Source organism: Bombus pascuorum, chromosome 1, assembly GCF_905332965.1.
Source record: "Bombus pascuorum chromosome 1, iyBomPasc1.1, whole genome shotgun sequence".
NCBI classification, from domain to species: domain Eukaryota; kingdom Metazoa; phylum Arthropoda; class Insecta; order Hymenoptera; family Apidae; genus Bombus; species Bombus pascuorum.
In genome coordinates, this window is record NC_083488.1 from 11,615,227 (window position 1) to 11,632,370 (window position 17,144).

The 17,144-nt window shown below is 37.8% G+C and overlaps 2 protein-coding genes across 9 annotated transcripts in view; both read left to right on the top strand.

The window, feature by feature from the left end:
* Nucleotides 1–17,144, top strand: part of LOC132904638 (uncharacterized) — a 394,190-nt gene that overhangs the window by 368,775 nt on the left and 8,271 nt on the right. For 7 of the 8 annotated variants that reach the window (XR_009657643.1, XM_060955304.1, XM_060955332.1 and 4 more), the window contains 3 exons: nt 12,410–12,500; nt 15,613–15,861; nt 16,571–16,835. Coding sequence is in view for 7 of the 8 variants with exons in the window: in XM_060955304.1 (XP_060811287.1) it covers nt 12,410–12,500; nt 15,613–15,861; nt 16,571–16,835 (605 nt within the window). In the remaining variant the exon portion in view is untranslated. The remainder of the gene's footprint in view (nt 1–12,409; nt 12,501–15,612; nt 15,862–16,570; nt 16,836–17,144) is intronic. The other variant, XM_060955323.1, reaches the window with a different exon arrangement.
* Nucleotides 1–17,144, top strand: part of LOC132904675 (bumetanide-sensitive sodium-(potassium)-chloride cotransporter) — a 202,168-nt gene that overhangs the window by 138,539 nt on the left and 46,485 nt on the right. The gene's annotated exons all lie outside the window — the stretch shown is intronic.

A 17,144-nucleotide genomic window follows, 5' to 3' on the forward strand; every position in this document is an offset into this window, starting at 1 on the left:
GCCAGATATCAAGTGATTTCTAATCGTTTCTCTGTAAATCTTTCACATCACCTAATTCGTATTATTTATTTATTGTTCTGCGTCGGATACGTAGAAAAGTTTGGGCAGCCAAAATTTATTTATTATTGAATTCTTCTTCCCATTATACAGGATCGTCCGTGTAAAGTGTTACGAAAATTTTGTAAATCCGTATCTGCAACAATGTTGTCCGATGTACAGAACGATATCATGAAAAGAACAACCAAATGTTTAGAAACGAACGACCGTCATTTGAACACTTAATGGAATGAATTGCACCTCACAATAGGTCTATTTCAAGTACTTTCTGACGTCTTGGATAGCCTCTTCGCAGAGTTTCCTTTCGTTAGACCTTTTTAATTACGCAAATTAACGAAAAACGCTTCAAGCAAATGTTCGTTAGTTTTGTAAGAAATATCTTAACAAAGGAAAATTAATATGACATTACATTTCAAAAGAATTGTTGTCCTCTTGTATCATTAAAATGTAAAAAAGAAGCTAGTCGATATCCACTGTAGTTTCCAAGAAGATAGTTTGGATTACTTTACGAGGAATACTCTGTATATTTCGATTTGTATTTTCACACGTTGTGCGTTGCGTCATAATCGACCATGCAAAGTATTTAACGCATAATTGGTAGGACCTATGGATTTTTAGAAATTTTTATTTTCGTGGTCATTTCGAATGTGTGTGTCATGAGGTATCATATCGTTGATCAATCTACAATCTACAACTTACGTCTACCAGTCTAAATATATAGCAATTACGAGCTGAATGTTCACACGCTTACGTTTTCCCTGTAAATCAAAAATTGCTTCTCTCTGACACCAAAGATATTCACACTTCCGACTGTATCGTACCAAGAGGATTAGGCACCCAATTCGCCAAACATTTTCAATCATAGCTGTCGATCGCGAAGCAGATCAACCAGAATTGTTTTCAGCACGCGATCAACCGGGGCTGGAAATAAGCCTAACGATCGATGGAAGATTTAATCGTGGCCTCGGGAACGCCGCGTTCCATTCGCTATTGTTCCAGGACACGTTCGACGTTATTGCGTAGCACGGGATCGGGATGTTTCGCCGTATGACGGTGCCGTTCAATTTATTTCACCGAATACAGGTTTACGAGTGCCTGTTAAGCACGGTTACCGTCGCATTGTGTTAGCCAGATACACGAAGCACCGTTTATTACGCGTTTTATAGCCACCACCTCCCATCCACCGACTACTTTTGTCGTAAATGCATCCGCGGCTGAGCACGATCGCGCCTCGAAACGATCATCGCCGGTTAAACGTACCTATAGAATAGTGATGGCAAAATGGTGGGTAAAGACGCGCGTGTCATACACTTTCGTTATTAACACTTTACCGACCGATAGCCGATTAATCGGTTTTTTGTCGCCGACGCTTATCGACCGATAGCTTATTAATCGGCTTTTTGTTGTCGACGCTTACCGACCGATAGCTTATTAATCGGCTTTTTGTCGCCGATAATCTTTCTTATTATTTGAGCAGTAATTGGTTATTGAGTACTAAAGTACGTTGCTCAATTACGTCAGTTACGTTGCTTTGTAAGCTCGCACAGTTTTATAACAATTTGAAAAACTTACCGTTCGCGATGAACGAAAAGAACGATATTGGAGAATCTAAACCGAAACAGAGCCGGCGCCAGGGAGAATCTGCGCCTGAGCTGCCGGTCGAACGTGCGTATGCTGTTGAACCGCTAGCGGTCGGTAAAGTGTTAATAAATTAACTCTGCTCCCGTGACAAGAACCAGCGCTTAAAGGAATATCGTATTGCGGTCATCGGCCAGTTCATACGGGAATATATTATTAGCATTCACGGTGCAATGTATTCAGGCTTCTGATCAGCTTCAGAATGAATTTCATCTGTTCAATTTCGATACCGTGTTAGTATACATAGTATATACAGAGATAGTATACATAATTATTATTTGAATGCTATAGTACTATTAATATATTTATAATTTTGATTTTAGTTTTCATAGATTTTGTATTAGAGTATTTCGAGGACCAATTTTTTATAGATCGATGGCTGATTTTTTTTATTTGGGAAACCTCAGTCAAAGTTTATACGATGTGAATGTTAACAAGTTCGAGGCAACAATATTTGTAATTAGAACTGATTGTAGATATGGATCGTGCTATAGAATATCGATATGATCGTAAAAAAAAAGAAATTATAATTCGAATATAATTTTTGTAACTACGATATATGTACGTGTTTTTTTTTCAACTCCCTTGAAAGCATTAATAAAGTATATAGACACGTGTGCATATAGGGTGAGCGTATTTCTATGTAAATTTGAACACAGCTATCAGTACACAGAAGAATGAATTCGTCGGGGGCATTGTTAATAGTAATTCTGCTGGAACACAGTCAATTTTCGTGGCTATCGGTTGTATTTGATCAAAGCTGTCATAAGCGGGGATAATCGAACGTTCGGTAGATTGAAAATTGGGGTAGATTTCGCTTCTCATAATAGGATCGCAGGAATGGCACGCGATCCGATTCGACCCGATAAAAGTAGGTCTCTGTGGGAAAATAATCGCGAGACTTTCGCTCGATCGTTATCACCCTTCAACGAAGCTACGCCACTGTAAAGATAAACAATCAATTCCCATACACCATCATGCACGTTTTGATGTACGTATTTTGACACTGACAAGAGGAGATCGAAAGATAGATAGAAACTGTATTCCAAATTTTCGGTGGAAGTTCTTTACAATAAACATTGGATTAATTCATCGAAAAAGATAGCGTGATATTTTCCTATCTAAAATATTCTTGTTATTGAAATGATAAACAAAGACCAAAAACTAGATACATTAATCGTATTCCAAAGTTAGAATTCTTTAGAATAAACGTCAAATTAATTTGATAAGAAATATATAACATAATTGTACCTGCTTAAAGTGTTCTTCTTATTTAAATACAAAACGTAGATGAAAACCAGATACATAAACTGTATTTGAAAATAGAATTTTTTTTAGAATAAACGTCAAATTAGTTCGATAAAAAATATATAACATGATTCTTCCTTATTTAAAATATTCCTGCTATTGAAATAAAAATCTTCCTTATATGATAAAAAATGAAAATCATCGAGAAATTACGATCGTAACATTTTCAGACGAATGTCATGCTCCGAACGGACGAAACGATTCTTTTTCAACCCCCGAGCAGACACTTATCCCGGAGCCCTGTGCGTGTTAGACGAAAGCGCGGTCTCGTATAATAAACCAACCATTATCGTGTCACTGTTCACCATCCAATCTTCTTTGTTATCAAACTTTACCGTTGCCTTTGGGGAAAAGGTTCACAATCACCCTCGGCCCAGAAACCGCGTTTGTCTTCGCTGCTAACGGCACGTCGCCTCCGTGCAATCCGTATAAATACATTGCGAGACGCTTCACCCTATATTTCAGTTAGTTTCTGCGATTCATAAATAAATTATGCACTTCTAAGGATCTGAGAAAACGAACGGCCTCCGCTGTTTTAAAGTATTCGCGGCTTCCTTGTCTTTTCCCCTAGAAACTGGTGCAATTATTATTTCCTTTCAAACATAATGCATCACATTGAAGCAATAGTAGAGAAATTAAGGAACGAGATAAAACTATGGATTGCGAACTGCTTTCAATATTGCGAGAGACTGATTCACTCGGAAATGTAACTTGTAAGAAAAGCCAGATAGAGGAAAACACAGATTGGATAGTGAACATCCCCCAGGATGATGTAACAGGGATATTTGGCAAAGACAGACTACTATACCCGTTTAATCCGACAAATGGGAACCTAGTTCCATATCTGTGATCTTCCAAAGCAATTACGTAAGATCTTTTATGGTCTGGAATAATATTGTTTGCTATTTATTACCTTGTAAGCTAGTCTTGTTAATTACACATCTCAAAGAATTCACATTATCGCGTGTAGATTTAAATTAAAATTTTGGAATTTAAATGAGATTCTTTTATGATTATAAGTATTCTACGCATGAGCTTTCAAAACAACGACACAAGCGCTTCCAAGCTTTCTCAACAGAAAAAGATGTTTAAGAGCAGCCCTTAAACTCTTCTTTTTCCTTACAAATTCCATTTTCCTTTTTTCGCCCTTTTGAAAAACTAAATGCCTTGCAAACCACGATCAGATCCTTTTTCTCATAGCCAAAAGTATTTTCTTGCATTCCAAGTTTGCAAAGTGTGCGGAAACGATTCGATTCTACCGACCTTACGCGTTTCTTCAAACAAAAAGCTAAATCTCTTTCTCGCAAACCAACATCAACCCCTTTTTCTGCGCTACTAAAAGCATTTTCTTGCATTCCAAGTTTGTAAAGGAGTGCGACTAATTTGCAAAAGCGGCTCGATTACACTCCCTTTCGCGTTTCATCTGTCATCAATAGGCAACACGCGATTATACGTCGACGAACATTTCTACCCCTTCTAAAATGGGAAAATCCTCGTTGACTATGCGTCTCGAACTGCTGAGAGTAATTATTGTTTACACGTTAGATCACACGTGAGCGATAGTACGGAGCATGCACGTTCACGTACACGTGAGCTATGCAAACGCAGACGGCGGCTAAGACAAACAGGTATCCATGAATGTAGTATTGAATCGGGGTGTCAGAGCCACCTTTGTGTACTCGCGCCATTATTATCCGCGGAAACTATAACGCTTACAATAAGACTGCAACGATAGTGCTCGTTTCTCTCCTCCTTTTTCCTCGTTAATGAAGACCTTTCAACACGTTGCTGTTACCAACCTTCTGCCGTGTTTTTATTGCATAGCATATTCTACGATAGATGAGAATTAAGGATGAAGAATGTAAGGGATAAGAATTTTTTAAAAATATTCAATTACGTAAAACTCATTATTTCTCTTAAAAAATACATTTATTTTTCATTCTTCACCTGGCATGTTTTGTGTCAGATTAAACTTAGGAGAATGAAAAATTTTAAAAATAAGAATTTTCTTAGAATATTCAGTTACGTGAAAGTAACGTAATTTTTATTGTACGTCCTAAAAGTAGGTTAATAAAAAATTTGTAGACTGAAAATTTGCTTAGGATATTTAGTTGAAGGAAAGTAACTTAAAATTTTGTTAGCCATCATAAAACGCGATGTTATTAATATATTTCTAAAGGTAACACAGTAGCAGTCGATACTTATGTACAGTAATAACTGAAATATAATAGCGTCCAAAGCCTCGGAGCTTAGCACGACCAACACTGCTTTAACCCATTGAGATTAATGTTGCGTTATAACGATTTTATCGTAGATGAGCGTTTAAAGGCAATACATCTACACATGGTGCAGCTGTAATACCGAAATACGGTATTCGGCAAGGATTATGTTGTAAGAGAGGGTGATAGTTAAACTAGTAACGGAACTTCTGTATGTAATGAGCTCCCTTGGTTAATTTGGCAGGGTGTTCCCAGAGAACAATACCGTGTACACCCTAGGTATTGCTTTAGTCCGTTGTTGAGACTAAGGATTTAGTTTTGTTTTCAGTTTTGGTTTCAACGAACTGCAATTTACAGTCTAGTCTCATTTACATTGTAGTCTATCTTTACTCTGTTTTTCTATCATTAATATAGTTATGAAAATTAAGGTGTTTGCAAGTAGTTCGAGTAGGTAATATTGCAGACGCGAGTAGATAGAATACAAATTGAGGAATACGTTCGAGCATCCTTGATTAAAATTGAGTAGTTTATAAATTTAATAATCGTTTGATCGTAGAAATGGTGCAATATCGAAGATTCCTATGCGCTACTTGAAATATTAAACATCGAATTTCAAATACATTATGTTCTGTTTTATCGGCCCTATGCTATCGCTTGTAAATATCTCAATATTTTTATCCGAACGATACTTTAAACACATAAACGATATGATATAGAATCTTTCAAACAACAAAAGTGCTCCATAACGTTTATACTTATATTCAATACTATTAATATTAGTACTGAACGTTCCATTGATGTTCGACCAAATGCACGCACTGATGTAAGGTGGATTGCATGCCTACAGGCGACTCTAGCGCAACATTCAACTTCCTCAAACTTGAAAAATAAGTGCCATACACATCCGGCATTTATATACATGAACTTTCCTCATTATCTTAATGTCTAGAATCATCCACTTAATTTATAAGTATAAACATTCTTTGTAATATACATTGGAATAAAAATAAAAAGAAGAAATAAAAAGAAAGATCATAATTTGTCTTTCCGTCTGCATTTTCGCAATGGAATTACATCCAGGCCAAAAACAAGCAAACATCCAAGCAATTTTGACCAGTATATATAGTATGTCTGCTATTTTACCGTGACAAAAACCTACGTCTGGCTACATACATGTCTACAAGATCGCTCTCCTAATAAATCTTATTTTGTCGTCAATATATCCCTGTAACCGGCTCCCTCCTCGTCCAGACGTAATACGAACGAAAGTAATCGCGCGATTTTCCAATTTATCGTCCGAGGATCGGCAATGGTTTGGCAATCGCGTCTTGTAACAATACGTCTTCCACGGATGCTTGTTCCGGGTTGAAAAATGCCCGTGACCCGGACCAATTCACGAAACGAGATTAATGGTTTCGCGAGGATGTTGCCTGTCGTTGAGAAAGAATCTCGTCGAACAAAACGGAACGAAACGGAATGAAATAAAACGAAGGGAACGGAAACGCACAAGCGCCTCTTGATCAATTCCTCGACAAAGCACGGATCGCTGGCAATTACTAGCGCTCGTGCACACGACTACAATAATGCCACAGGGGCGGATTACACTCTGCAGGCCAACCCTTTTTCCGGATTGCTGCATTTTATGCGCCTTTTTGCGCAAAGTGCAGCGACCGAACGCTGCTCGATCGTTCTGTACTGCTCTTCCTATTCTGTTGCGATAGATTTTAATGAAATACGAGTTTATGGCGGTTCTTTGCGAGAGTAATATGGAAATCGACGGATAGAAACGTGATTAATATGAAATGATCCAGATGAGACTGTTGTAAATGAAGATTACAGGCTGTAGAATTCGATGTAAATCGTATTTTCTGGTTTTCAAATTCAGTGCGTTGTGAAGTAATTTGCAGTTATGAAAATTGTTCCTTCACTTTCACTCTGGATCTGAACAGACGTTTTCCTATCCCTTTTTAATTTAAGAAATATTGCTCGTCGTAATACTAAAATATTGAGAAACAATAACATGTCGAAGATATTATGATATTGTTTGTCTTAACAGTGAATCTATCTGGTTTACTCATAAAGCGACATTAAAATATTAAAATTAACAAAAACGTATTATTATATTTTGTATTTATTTCTAATGTGTACTTTTATTTATTGCACAATATATCATTTTTCATATGGTTTTTCGATATATTGTGCTTATAGTTCCAGTATTTCGTTTTGAATGTAATACGTCAACGATGAAGTTCTTAGACAGTTAAGCATGCCATTTAAAGTTCTTGTCTCTAAACTCTCTCATATTTGTCATCCTGGAAACTTTCACTCTCTACATTGACCGCCCTTAGAAACTTTCCACCCCATATACACTTCGAGAGCTCTAACTTTTACGCGTGTATCCATCTCCACTTCGCTGACCCACGATATTATATTAAAAATTCATTTCAATTTTTTAACTGTCCGTAAAGTACCTTCGTTAATTAATACCGCTACTAAAATATGAAAATTGCTTCTGATGAAGTGGTATATCATTAACAATATAGATAAGTACAATATAAATATATATATAATACAAAAAACGGTACATAAAAATTAAATCTAGAAAATTCTTATAAAAAGTTTCAAATTCGTGAGATTATCTTTGCCACTTTAACATAAACAAAGAAAACATCTAAATCTACTCGCATAAAAATATCGAAAGAAAAAGGTAAATACTAGATGCAACTGATACGTATAAATATGAATTGGTCACTTTTACTATTCTAAAGTTACAATCTTCCCAAAAAAATTTGTTACAGGTCTACTCATGCAAAAATACTCAAAGAATATTATAATAAATAAATAATTATTAAATAATAATAAAATAATACTAACAGTAACTGCAACACATGCAATCATAACAGGAAGATTCAGAAATTGTTAACATAATTTTATGGTAATTTCGGAACTCCATCTTCCTGGCTGTTACATCGTCGCCGAGGTATCCGGAGTTTCTATCAGCAACCGGAACACATGGCACCGGCCAGCCGTTCCTCGTGATTTACTGCTATTGCCTTGCAAACTTGATTATAATGATGCAGGAACACCGTTTGCCGAATTATACGCGGAACCGCGTGTAGCCGGACTTTCATTAAACGATAATCATCTTCCGCTCACTTGTTGGAACGGCCGGAAACTGTTGGGGACAATGCGTCTTCCACGTATTGTCCCCGGTATCGCGCTTCGCCTCTTTATCGCAGCTCAAACAGTTTTCCCACGTGAAGAATGTAACCATAGTTGATAAAAGTTGGCGACGCTTTGACGCCGAGAGAAAGCGTGAAATTTGCTCTGGGATTTAATTAAAAGGAAGAACAAGCATTTTTCGCGATACTGCTGACGTACGTTAATTAGCAAGAAGAATATAAGAAAGCATAAGAATTGTATTTATCCGCCGCTTTAAAGTGCAAAGAATTCGTAAGGAGAATTTCTAATCTTTGAATCTTTGAATTTCTAAATTTTCAAATCTAAATGTAATTTAGTTTTAGATAAAAAAGTTTCTACTTAAGAACTGCATTCTAAATTCTAACTCCAATATCAGTTGAAAGCGGAGCCGTTTAATCTTCCGATAGTTGAGTTCTAGTTGAATTTTCTGCAGACCAAACAATCGAGGACGAACGAATCCACGAAATGTTGGAGGAAGAGAATAAAGGAACGATGTGCAAAGTGAAGGTAACCGTAAAGGCTGCAATCTTGATTATTCATCGTATGACGGGCTCGCTGACAATCGCTCTTCTATTTGCACTTATAATTACTGTTTGCGGAGCATTGTTCTTAAGTCTGACGCCTGAAATGGCACCCTAGTTGATAAGTTACGGGGAATCACCGTGCAAAGTCTCCCCGTTTCGCAGCTGGAATCGACTTCCAAGTAAAACTCTAATGAAGAAGGTTACGGGGTTACTTGCAGATCTCGTGAATTATTACGTTATCCCCGGAAGAGGAATAAGACTCCTACGTTCGTTAATATTCACAAGCTATACGTATAGAAAAACTGCTCTTCAAAATAAGAATCTAACTTAATAATATACAGATATTATTATTTATACAAAGATCCGAAAACTCAAAGATTCGAAAATGTTCATATAAATTTATATTTTCACAATATGGACGCAATTACAGAAATACAGAGGTGGAACGTACTTTATAAATTATTATATATGTAATTAATATTTTGTATATATTACATAATATATTACAGCGAGAGTTTTACTTTGAATATTTTACATGTTTTTGCATAGTATGTACATTCTGTGCATTTTTGCATCATTAAATTTTCCATAATTGCAGAAACATCTAATTGTAATAAATTATGTTACATTAGATCTAAAACCTCTCTAATCCAGTTATTTTAAAATAACAGAGAAGTTAGCTGGAAAATTACGAAATTCTATGGAATAAAAATAAAATTTCACTTTTTAAAAGACTTACGCAATCACGGAATAGATATAAAAATTTAGTAGATAAAATGTTGTTTCAACAAACCACAACAATCTTTCGTTGATGCTGTAGCTCATCTCGTATCAGAGACGATTCTACGAAGCCTCAAGTAAACGAGATGGAAATGAGACGAGCGTAAAAACAGGGCAGCGTGAACGATAACGGGATGAGATAGCAAACGCATAAAGACGTTGTCACCTTCCAACGAACGCGTTAATAAAGGTAGACGGTTTAAGGCCGATCGGATACTTCAATCTTACCGAATGCCATTTTCATAATCGTTTCGGAAGCAGGGTAAGAGTTAAAGTAAACTTGGAGCTTTAACGAACGGACTTCTAAGCCGATTAACATCCTCGAACTCCTCGAATATACACAATCCAGGAGTCTGAACAAGCAACTTCGCGGGGACAATCAGCTTATTCGCGGAGTTTCTTTCCACGATCCAGTATGTACACAAACGAGCTATCTATGAAACGATGCTAAGGAAAAACGGATAATAAAAATGTCTTCCAGGCGTTCCAAAGCGAGAAACAATTGAAATCGATCAGCCGCTTATCGACCTTCTCAAAGAAGACTTAATTACGAACTTGGGCATTGACTGCGCTCTTTCATTGATTTTAAACCTCTGCATTATTATCTCTTCATATTCTTCGTTCGCTGGAAAATTTATACTTTAAAAGTTTTAGGCTTCGACTTTTACACTTTGGATATCTAAATTCTCTAAGACGTGAAATTCAGAATAAAAGCATTTGAAATGTTCAATCATAGACATTGCCTATTGGACAGGTTTTGCGTATTTTTTCATCTTTCGTTGCATCCTGAAAATTTCCTGAAAATTCATGATTATACGTTGGAAAATTTTGAAATACAGAGATTCAAACCTTCGTCGAACTCTTTGCAATCTTCCAATCATCAGAAATATCAAACATTTCACAAACGTGACCATCTAATTAAAACACTTTGATTCCATCACTCTTGATTACAGTTAGATAAGTTTCATCTGCTTTAAAATTTATCCCCGAAGAAACGCTACGAGCGGTATGCATTGTATATATTGTTCTACTATTTATCCAACTTCTTCATGGCACATAATATAAGTTCAGGAACTCGTTATCAAGACGAGAGAGTCGCAACAAAGTCGTACCCTTCTCCAGAGAATAATTTTTCTAATAAAAAAACGCGGCTCTGGAAAGGATAGTCGAGCGTGGCAGCGAGTAATTATCAATTAATCTTCATTAAAGCCTTCCGCGTTCCTGCAGATGGCTGCTACGATGGAAAACAATCGGACGCTTGCTCCAAGGAGCGTGCAGTTAGTTTGGAAAGTTAGTTTCGAAAGAGGCAGAAGGAGAGAGATGAGCGGGGGGAAACGAAAAGGGTGTTGCCAGGCGTGTTGGAGACTCGCCCTCGACTCGTCTCCCTCGGAAAGCTTAAATCGGCTTCATATCTCAGCCCCTGCAACCCTCTTGTATCTCTAATCAGATCATTAAGCTCGCGGAGCGTGCGCATGAAGAAATTTGTCGCGAACCTAGTCCTCCGCGTAACTCGCGAAGAAAATGTATAATCGAATCAACATTGACGAGGGGTCGTGACTTTTTCCGTTTCGGCTTGCGCGTAAACGTGCACGCCTGTCGATAAACCTTCGGATACACTCGACGAGTTATTAAGTTAGAACTACGACTGGGGTTGCTTGTAAAGTGGGTGGCCAAACTTGGCGAAATTCTGCCCCTCTCTTTTTATGTATATTTCAGCTTCCCTTTGCCATTCGTTTCTTCACCATGCTCCTGCCTTTCTTTTTTTGCGTAATATATTTTCCGGACGTTTCCCGTCTCAAGTTTCTTTTTTTTTTCTTCTTCTTTCGACGCGAAACACTACGTTTAATCAAAATCCAAGCAATGACATTAATTCACGAAAATGTTGAAACTCTTCGTAACGTTAGAAATATCCTTTTAATACTTCGTCAAATATTATTTAAGCTAATTTACTGCTTTATACTATTCGCTTCTTTGATACTTATTTAAATACTTTGTTGGATTACAGAAAATCGTAGAATCCAAGTGTCTCGTAGAGACAATGACGAGTAGTAAATGTATTCAAAGTTACTGCGGTTCTCGAATTTTGAGCATTCGTGACTAAAGACGTCTGAAGTGTCGTTACAGTAATAGAGAGAATGGTTTCTACGACAGATGGTTAAAGTTCTGAAACTCGTAACGGGGTTGGAAAGCGAAGGTGGTAGCAAAGTATAGTGGCAACTGTCTTCCAAATGAGAGCCATTTTTTATCCACGACACAGCTGTGACAACATGTTCCACAACTGTATCCATTACTATCTCCCTTTATAATAATTTCTCACCTCTATAATCATAACGATTACATCGACGATACAGCGATCGTTTAAATCCACAAACCGTTCCACCGTGAAACTCCGTGACAAAGGATACATTTTTTGCAGGCTAATTGCATTGGAACATTTTCTCCTTTCTTTTCTTTTTTTCTTTATTTGAAATTTTATTTATCGTCAAACGTTTCGACCTCGGTGAGTTATATTGGACTCTGAAGTATTAATATTTCACGGTAGAATTATCACGCTGGAAGCAATTGAAACATGCGCAACAATGGCAAAGGGATTGAACGGGGCCACGGTACGGGTTCAGTTAGAACCTTTTCGACGAGAATTAAAACTGGACAGCTCCTTCAAGCGAATTCGATTTGTTCCAGGATGGAGGAGACATCACGGGGGTTACTGCAGCATAAGCACAGGGCCGAACAGCTGAAGCAAGAGAAAACTGCGCTCACACTTTCTTACGAGGTAAGATTTTACCAAAAAAATGTTTCGAAGTAGCTCAGAAGTTTAGTCGATTATCCATAATCTTAATAAACCTCGATATTCAGCAGAACCACATTTAACAATCAGTTTAATACCTAATGATTATTATGTCTCATTACAGTGTTTGGTAAAGTTTCAAAATGTTTGCCAGTCACTTGTTTGAAAATGTTAAATTATGTAACATTACGAGATGCCATTAAATCTTGTGATTTCAAAAAATCAAGATCACTCGATAATTAGTCGTATCGCGTGTTACATCGAAACATAAGTCCCTGAAGGAATTCAATTTCTGCAGGTTTTCAATTGCGCGTGCCGTCCTCCTTGAATTTATATTCGTTCGAGTGGTTCGTCGGATTTTAGCTTCCCGAATCTAGGGTGAAATGAAAAGCGGAATGTCTCCCCCTTGATTCAACCATTGGTCCCGTTGTCGATAAGCACGACCAGATAACGAAGAGGCTGTCAAATTCTCTAGTCTATCGAACAGAGTTTCCAACGTTTATCGTGGCGGCTATTTCTTTTTTCTCTTCTACGATTTATTTGTTTTTTCTCTTTTTTTTTTTTTTTTTTTTTTGTAAACAGAAGTCGAGACACGATGACACTCTGGTAAAAAGCTTCCAGCTGCCATGGTCCAATAACAACGCTCTCGTAACGCGAACCAACAAGCTGTTATTGTATTTCAGCTGAAGTTGTCATGTACGATTGTTCCTGCCGGCGACACAAAGCGGGGTGCTGGGTTTATCGTTGAATTCACGTAACGCAATTTATTTCGTCCTCTTACTCGGTACTTTCGGTCCGTGAAGCGACACAATGGGCCAAAGAACGCGATATACACGCGATGTATACTCCGCGTCGATTAAAAACACTCGATCGGTGCGATTAAGGATATTTTTTTCGATAGACCTGTTATCGATCGGATGGCGTTTTAATTAATGTTTCTGTACATTTGAAGCAGACGCACACTCGGGTGAAAGGAGGGTGCATTTATTCGAAACCCTTCGAGCTTGACTAATCTATGTTTCCAATAAACTGAAAGATTGACATCTATGAATTCGTTTGAGAAAATGCTGTCGTATTGTAGACAAGAGGGTATGGCATTTAAAAATTCAAGTTGACCTTAAATTTTCCTCTTCGTTTATAGAAAAAGTATGTATGTTACGTAATGTTTCCCACTTTTTTAGAAAAGAAAACTTCTTTTCTAAAAATAATATTTTCATGTTTTCATTTCTTTACAATATATTTAATTACCTTAAATTCAAGGAAGCTTCTACATTTCTAGGTTCTACAGGTTTCATTTTCGAATTCATATACTATAATATGACGTAGAGTCAAACTACTTTTACGATCATTTACAACCTACAGTGTATGTGAAATGTTTAAAAATCTGTTTTTATCCGTTATACCTATCCAACCACGTCGGAAATCAAAGATAGAGAAACATATTTGAATAGAATGCGGTTTCGTAGAAAGGCAATTTTGGCAAATACCGCCAGTAAATTCCCTAATTTCTGCTCGATCCTAAAGCGAGCCATCTGCGAACTGACAATACTTTCGCCACATATTTGCCAACGACCAATATTCCTGACTTAACGAAGTAACGTAACGCGGCCGTGTACAATGAAAGGGGAGGAAACGGTAAACGGTCGCGTTTGCTACGAACCCTTAGAATGGTACGCACTATCTCGTTCACGGCCGGTTTGCTTCTAAAAGAGTCGTAGATTTAGAGCGCGTGGGGTGTGCATCACTGCCCCACGAAATACCGTTTATTATCGATCGTCACTCGATCCCCTGGTTCAATGTCGTCCCGCTCTACCGATGCCACCCCCCTAAAAGTCCCTTTGCCGGCTATGAGGAAGTATATCCATAATGCCTGCAAGTGTTCTCTCTAGCTGTTCGATTTTACTTGCGAAGCGCGCATCCCCCTTCTTTCTTCGCGATCTCAGGACGAAAAGTTGTTTGAGAACTCCGCTTAATATAATTTTTTCTGATATGAGAGGCGAATAGGTTTCGTCACATCGCTGACGAATTTTTGTTTTTAGTTCTATTAGTATTAATAAATTAACGTTGTTCTATTAGTAGATTAAAGGAGCTGATATACGAGGAAAAAAATCTAATTCAATAGGATGTGCTAAAAATTGCAACTCGTATCCTTCGCTCCTATGTTCTTTATAAATTTAAGTAAATTGTCTTTTGAATTCTTTTTACATTCGAATTTAACATCTTGTTACGTGTGTGTTTTTCAAGATTAGAAATTAATTAGATTAGAAATGTCCCCATGCTCGATGCGTGCAATTTAGAGGCGAGCAGAAGCTGACGATCGCGACGATAGATTAGTCGAAAGTGGCGGGAAACACCGCGCAAAGGTGCGCTGTGGAAAGAATTCCATGAAGCGGGCAGTTTATATTTCTATTTTTCGTTGCTCTTCTCCCGCGAGATGACAGAAAATCGTTGCTCTCCCTTCAGCTTCGAAAGAAGAAGGGAGTGTAGACATTAGCAAGGGCCGGCTGGCTGGCACGACTGTTATAAATCAGACACACGCACCCTCTATTAGCACCCCTGTCCCCGACAGGTCTCTACAGCCCTAATTTAACGTTAAACGCTTTTCTGCTAATAACGACCGCTTGTGTTATTAACTCTGACTACGGAACTGCGCCGAATCCTTGAGAAAACTGCAGTTGGTCACCGAGGAGGCGCGACACTTCTTCGAATTACCGCCATAGCCCATCGAATTATTGCCGATTTCTCAGTAAGCAAAGCAGCGCTCCTTGATTTTCTTATCCATCGTTTTGAAACATCCGAGAAAAAGTTTTATCATCTTCTCGTGCCATTTGTATTATTTCTCAATTGATACTATAATCTACGAGACTTTGAATTAAATATTACACATAATTTTAAGAATATGTGTTATTCTCATTTGTATTCTACGATTCACGTGACGAAGACTATCATTTGTAATCCACTTAAAATTAAATAACTCAAATCTAACCCTAGTTCGAGTTATTGTAATTACCTCGTCGAGTTAAAATAGTGACACGAGTTACATTGAACCGCTTTTTGGTTAATGACGTTTTATTTTTTGTTTTTCATTTGTCAATAGGCACGCGTGCATCAGTATCAGGCTCAGATTTCGAAGCTGCAACTGGAGAACGAGTCGATGAGGGGTCAGCTGCGCGGTTTGGAGGCTGCATGTGCTGGTGAGGTGCATGCTGCGTTGGTGGCACGTCTAGCGACCTTGGAAACAGAACACGCTGCCTTGGCACGAGACGCGGACGCTCAGCGTCGCCAGTACGAGCGGTGCCTGGACGACGTCGCCAACCAGGTGGTCCGCGCCCTTCTATCCCAAAAGGTTCATTGCTATGCTCTCGTTACCACGTCCTCGACTTGTCTTTCTTCTCTTCTCATTTCCTCTTTTAATTCTCATATTTTTATTCATCTTTTGTCGCGATGACATACTCGCGTCATTCGATCTTTATGTCTAATTATTTGATGATATCCGAAGATTTGTGATATCGAAGTAAATTACGTTGCATTTAAAATATACTTATACTTCTGAGTCGATTTCGTTAACCAGTATAAGACGTTGGCCTTTACGGGATAATATTTGTGTTTAATTCTTCCCCTCTTTTACGTGTACCACCTGTTTAAAAGAAATATACCAATGGTTAACCAGATTTCACCCTTAATGTCGATCCCGTCTAATCCATCTGCTAAGCTGCGAGATTGCAAAGCTGCAAGTGTGTGTTCACGCATACTAAATTAGCTCGATTAAATAACACGAATATATTTATCAATATTTTCCAGGTGACAAACTTCTGTGTTCGAATAACTTGACGTTGCTCGAACCTTTTAGCACGTAGAAGGAAAAACAACGAACAGAAGAATATTTTATTTTCTTTAATGCTAGTTTTCGTGTAGCAAACGCTTGTTTATCCAATCACATTTTCAACATTTTACTTTGAAATCCTTATTGTTCGTCCGCTAACGCGCTTTCTATTGTCATTTCTAAGATTATGTTTGAAAAAACGGCGTACTTATCGTTTCTTTATGCTGTATAGGGTCTGAGGGAAGAAATCGGTGCATTGCAGAGGCGTATACGGGAGCTCGAGGCTCAAAATCGAGCGCTTTCAGGATTATTGGCCCAGGCCGCAAATCCTGGAAGTCCGACAGAATTGATTCAAGGGATCCTCGAAGCTGGACCCGCGGCACTAGTCGCTGCTCTTGGTCTGGACCCAGCTTGGGTACCCTTATCAAGGCCACGCTCGCTCAATTTACAGATACCAGTCATGGCTGCTACGAAATGTCGAAGAAACAGACCTTTGGGTACGTTTATCACTACCAAATAGAAATATCTTTTATGAACGAGTAATCGTTTTAAAAATATATATAGCTTGACTAGATAATTCCACGTGTGATTGTACGTTGTGCGTGTGAAATCTTTAATCCTTCTACATTCGATTGTAGTTTCAAATTTTAAGAACTAATTAAGCGGTAAATATGTTTTACTTTCAATAAAACTGATTCTAATTTTAGTACATTGCATTTCGCTTATAAAAGGTCACAAATATATATATTTCTATTATCAATAGTTAAGAAGGAAAAATTTGTTTGCACAGTCCAAGAAACATTTCG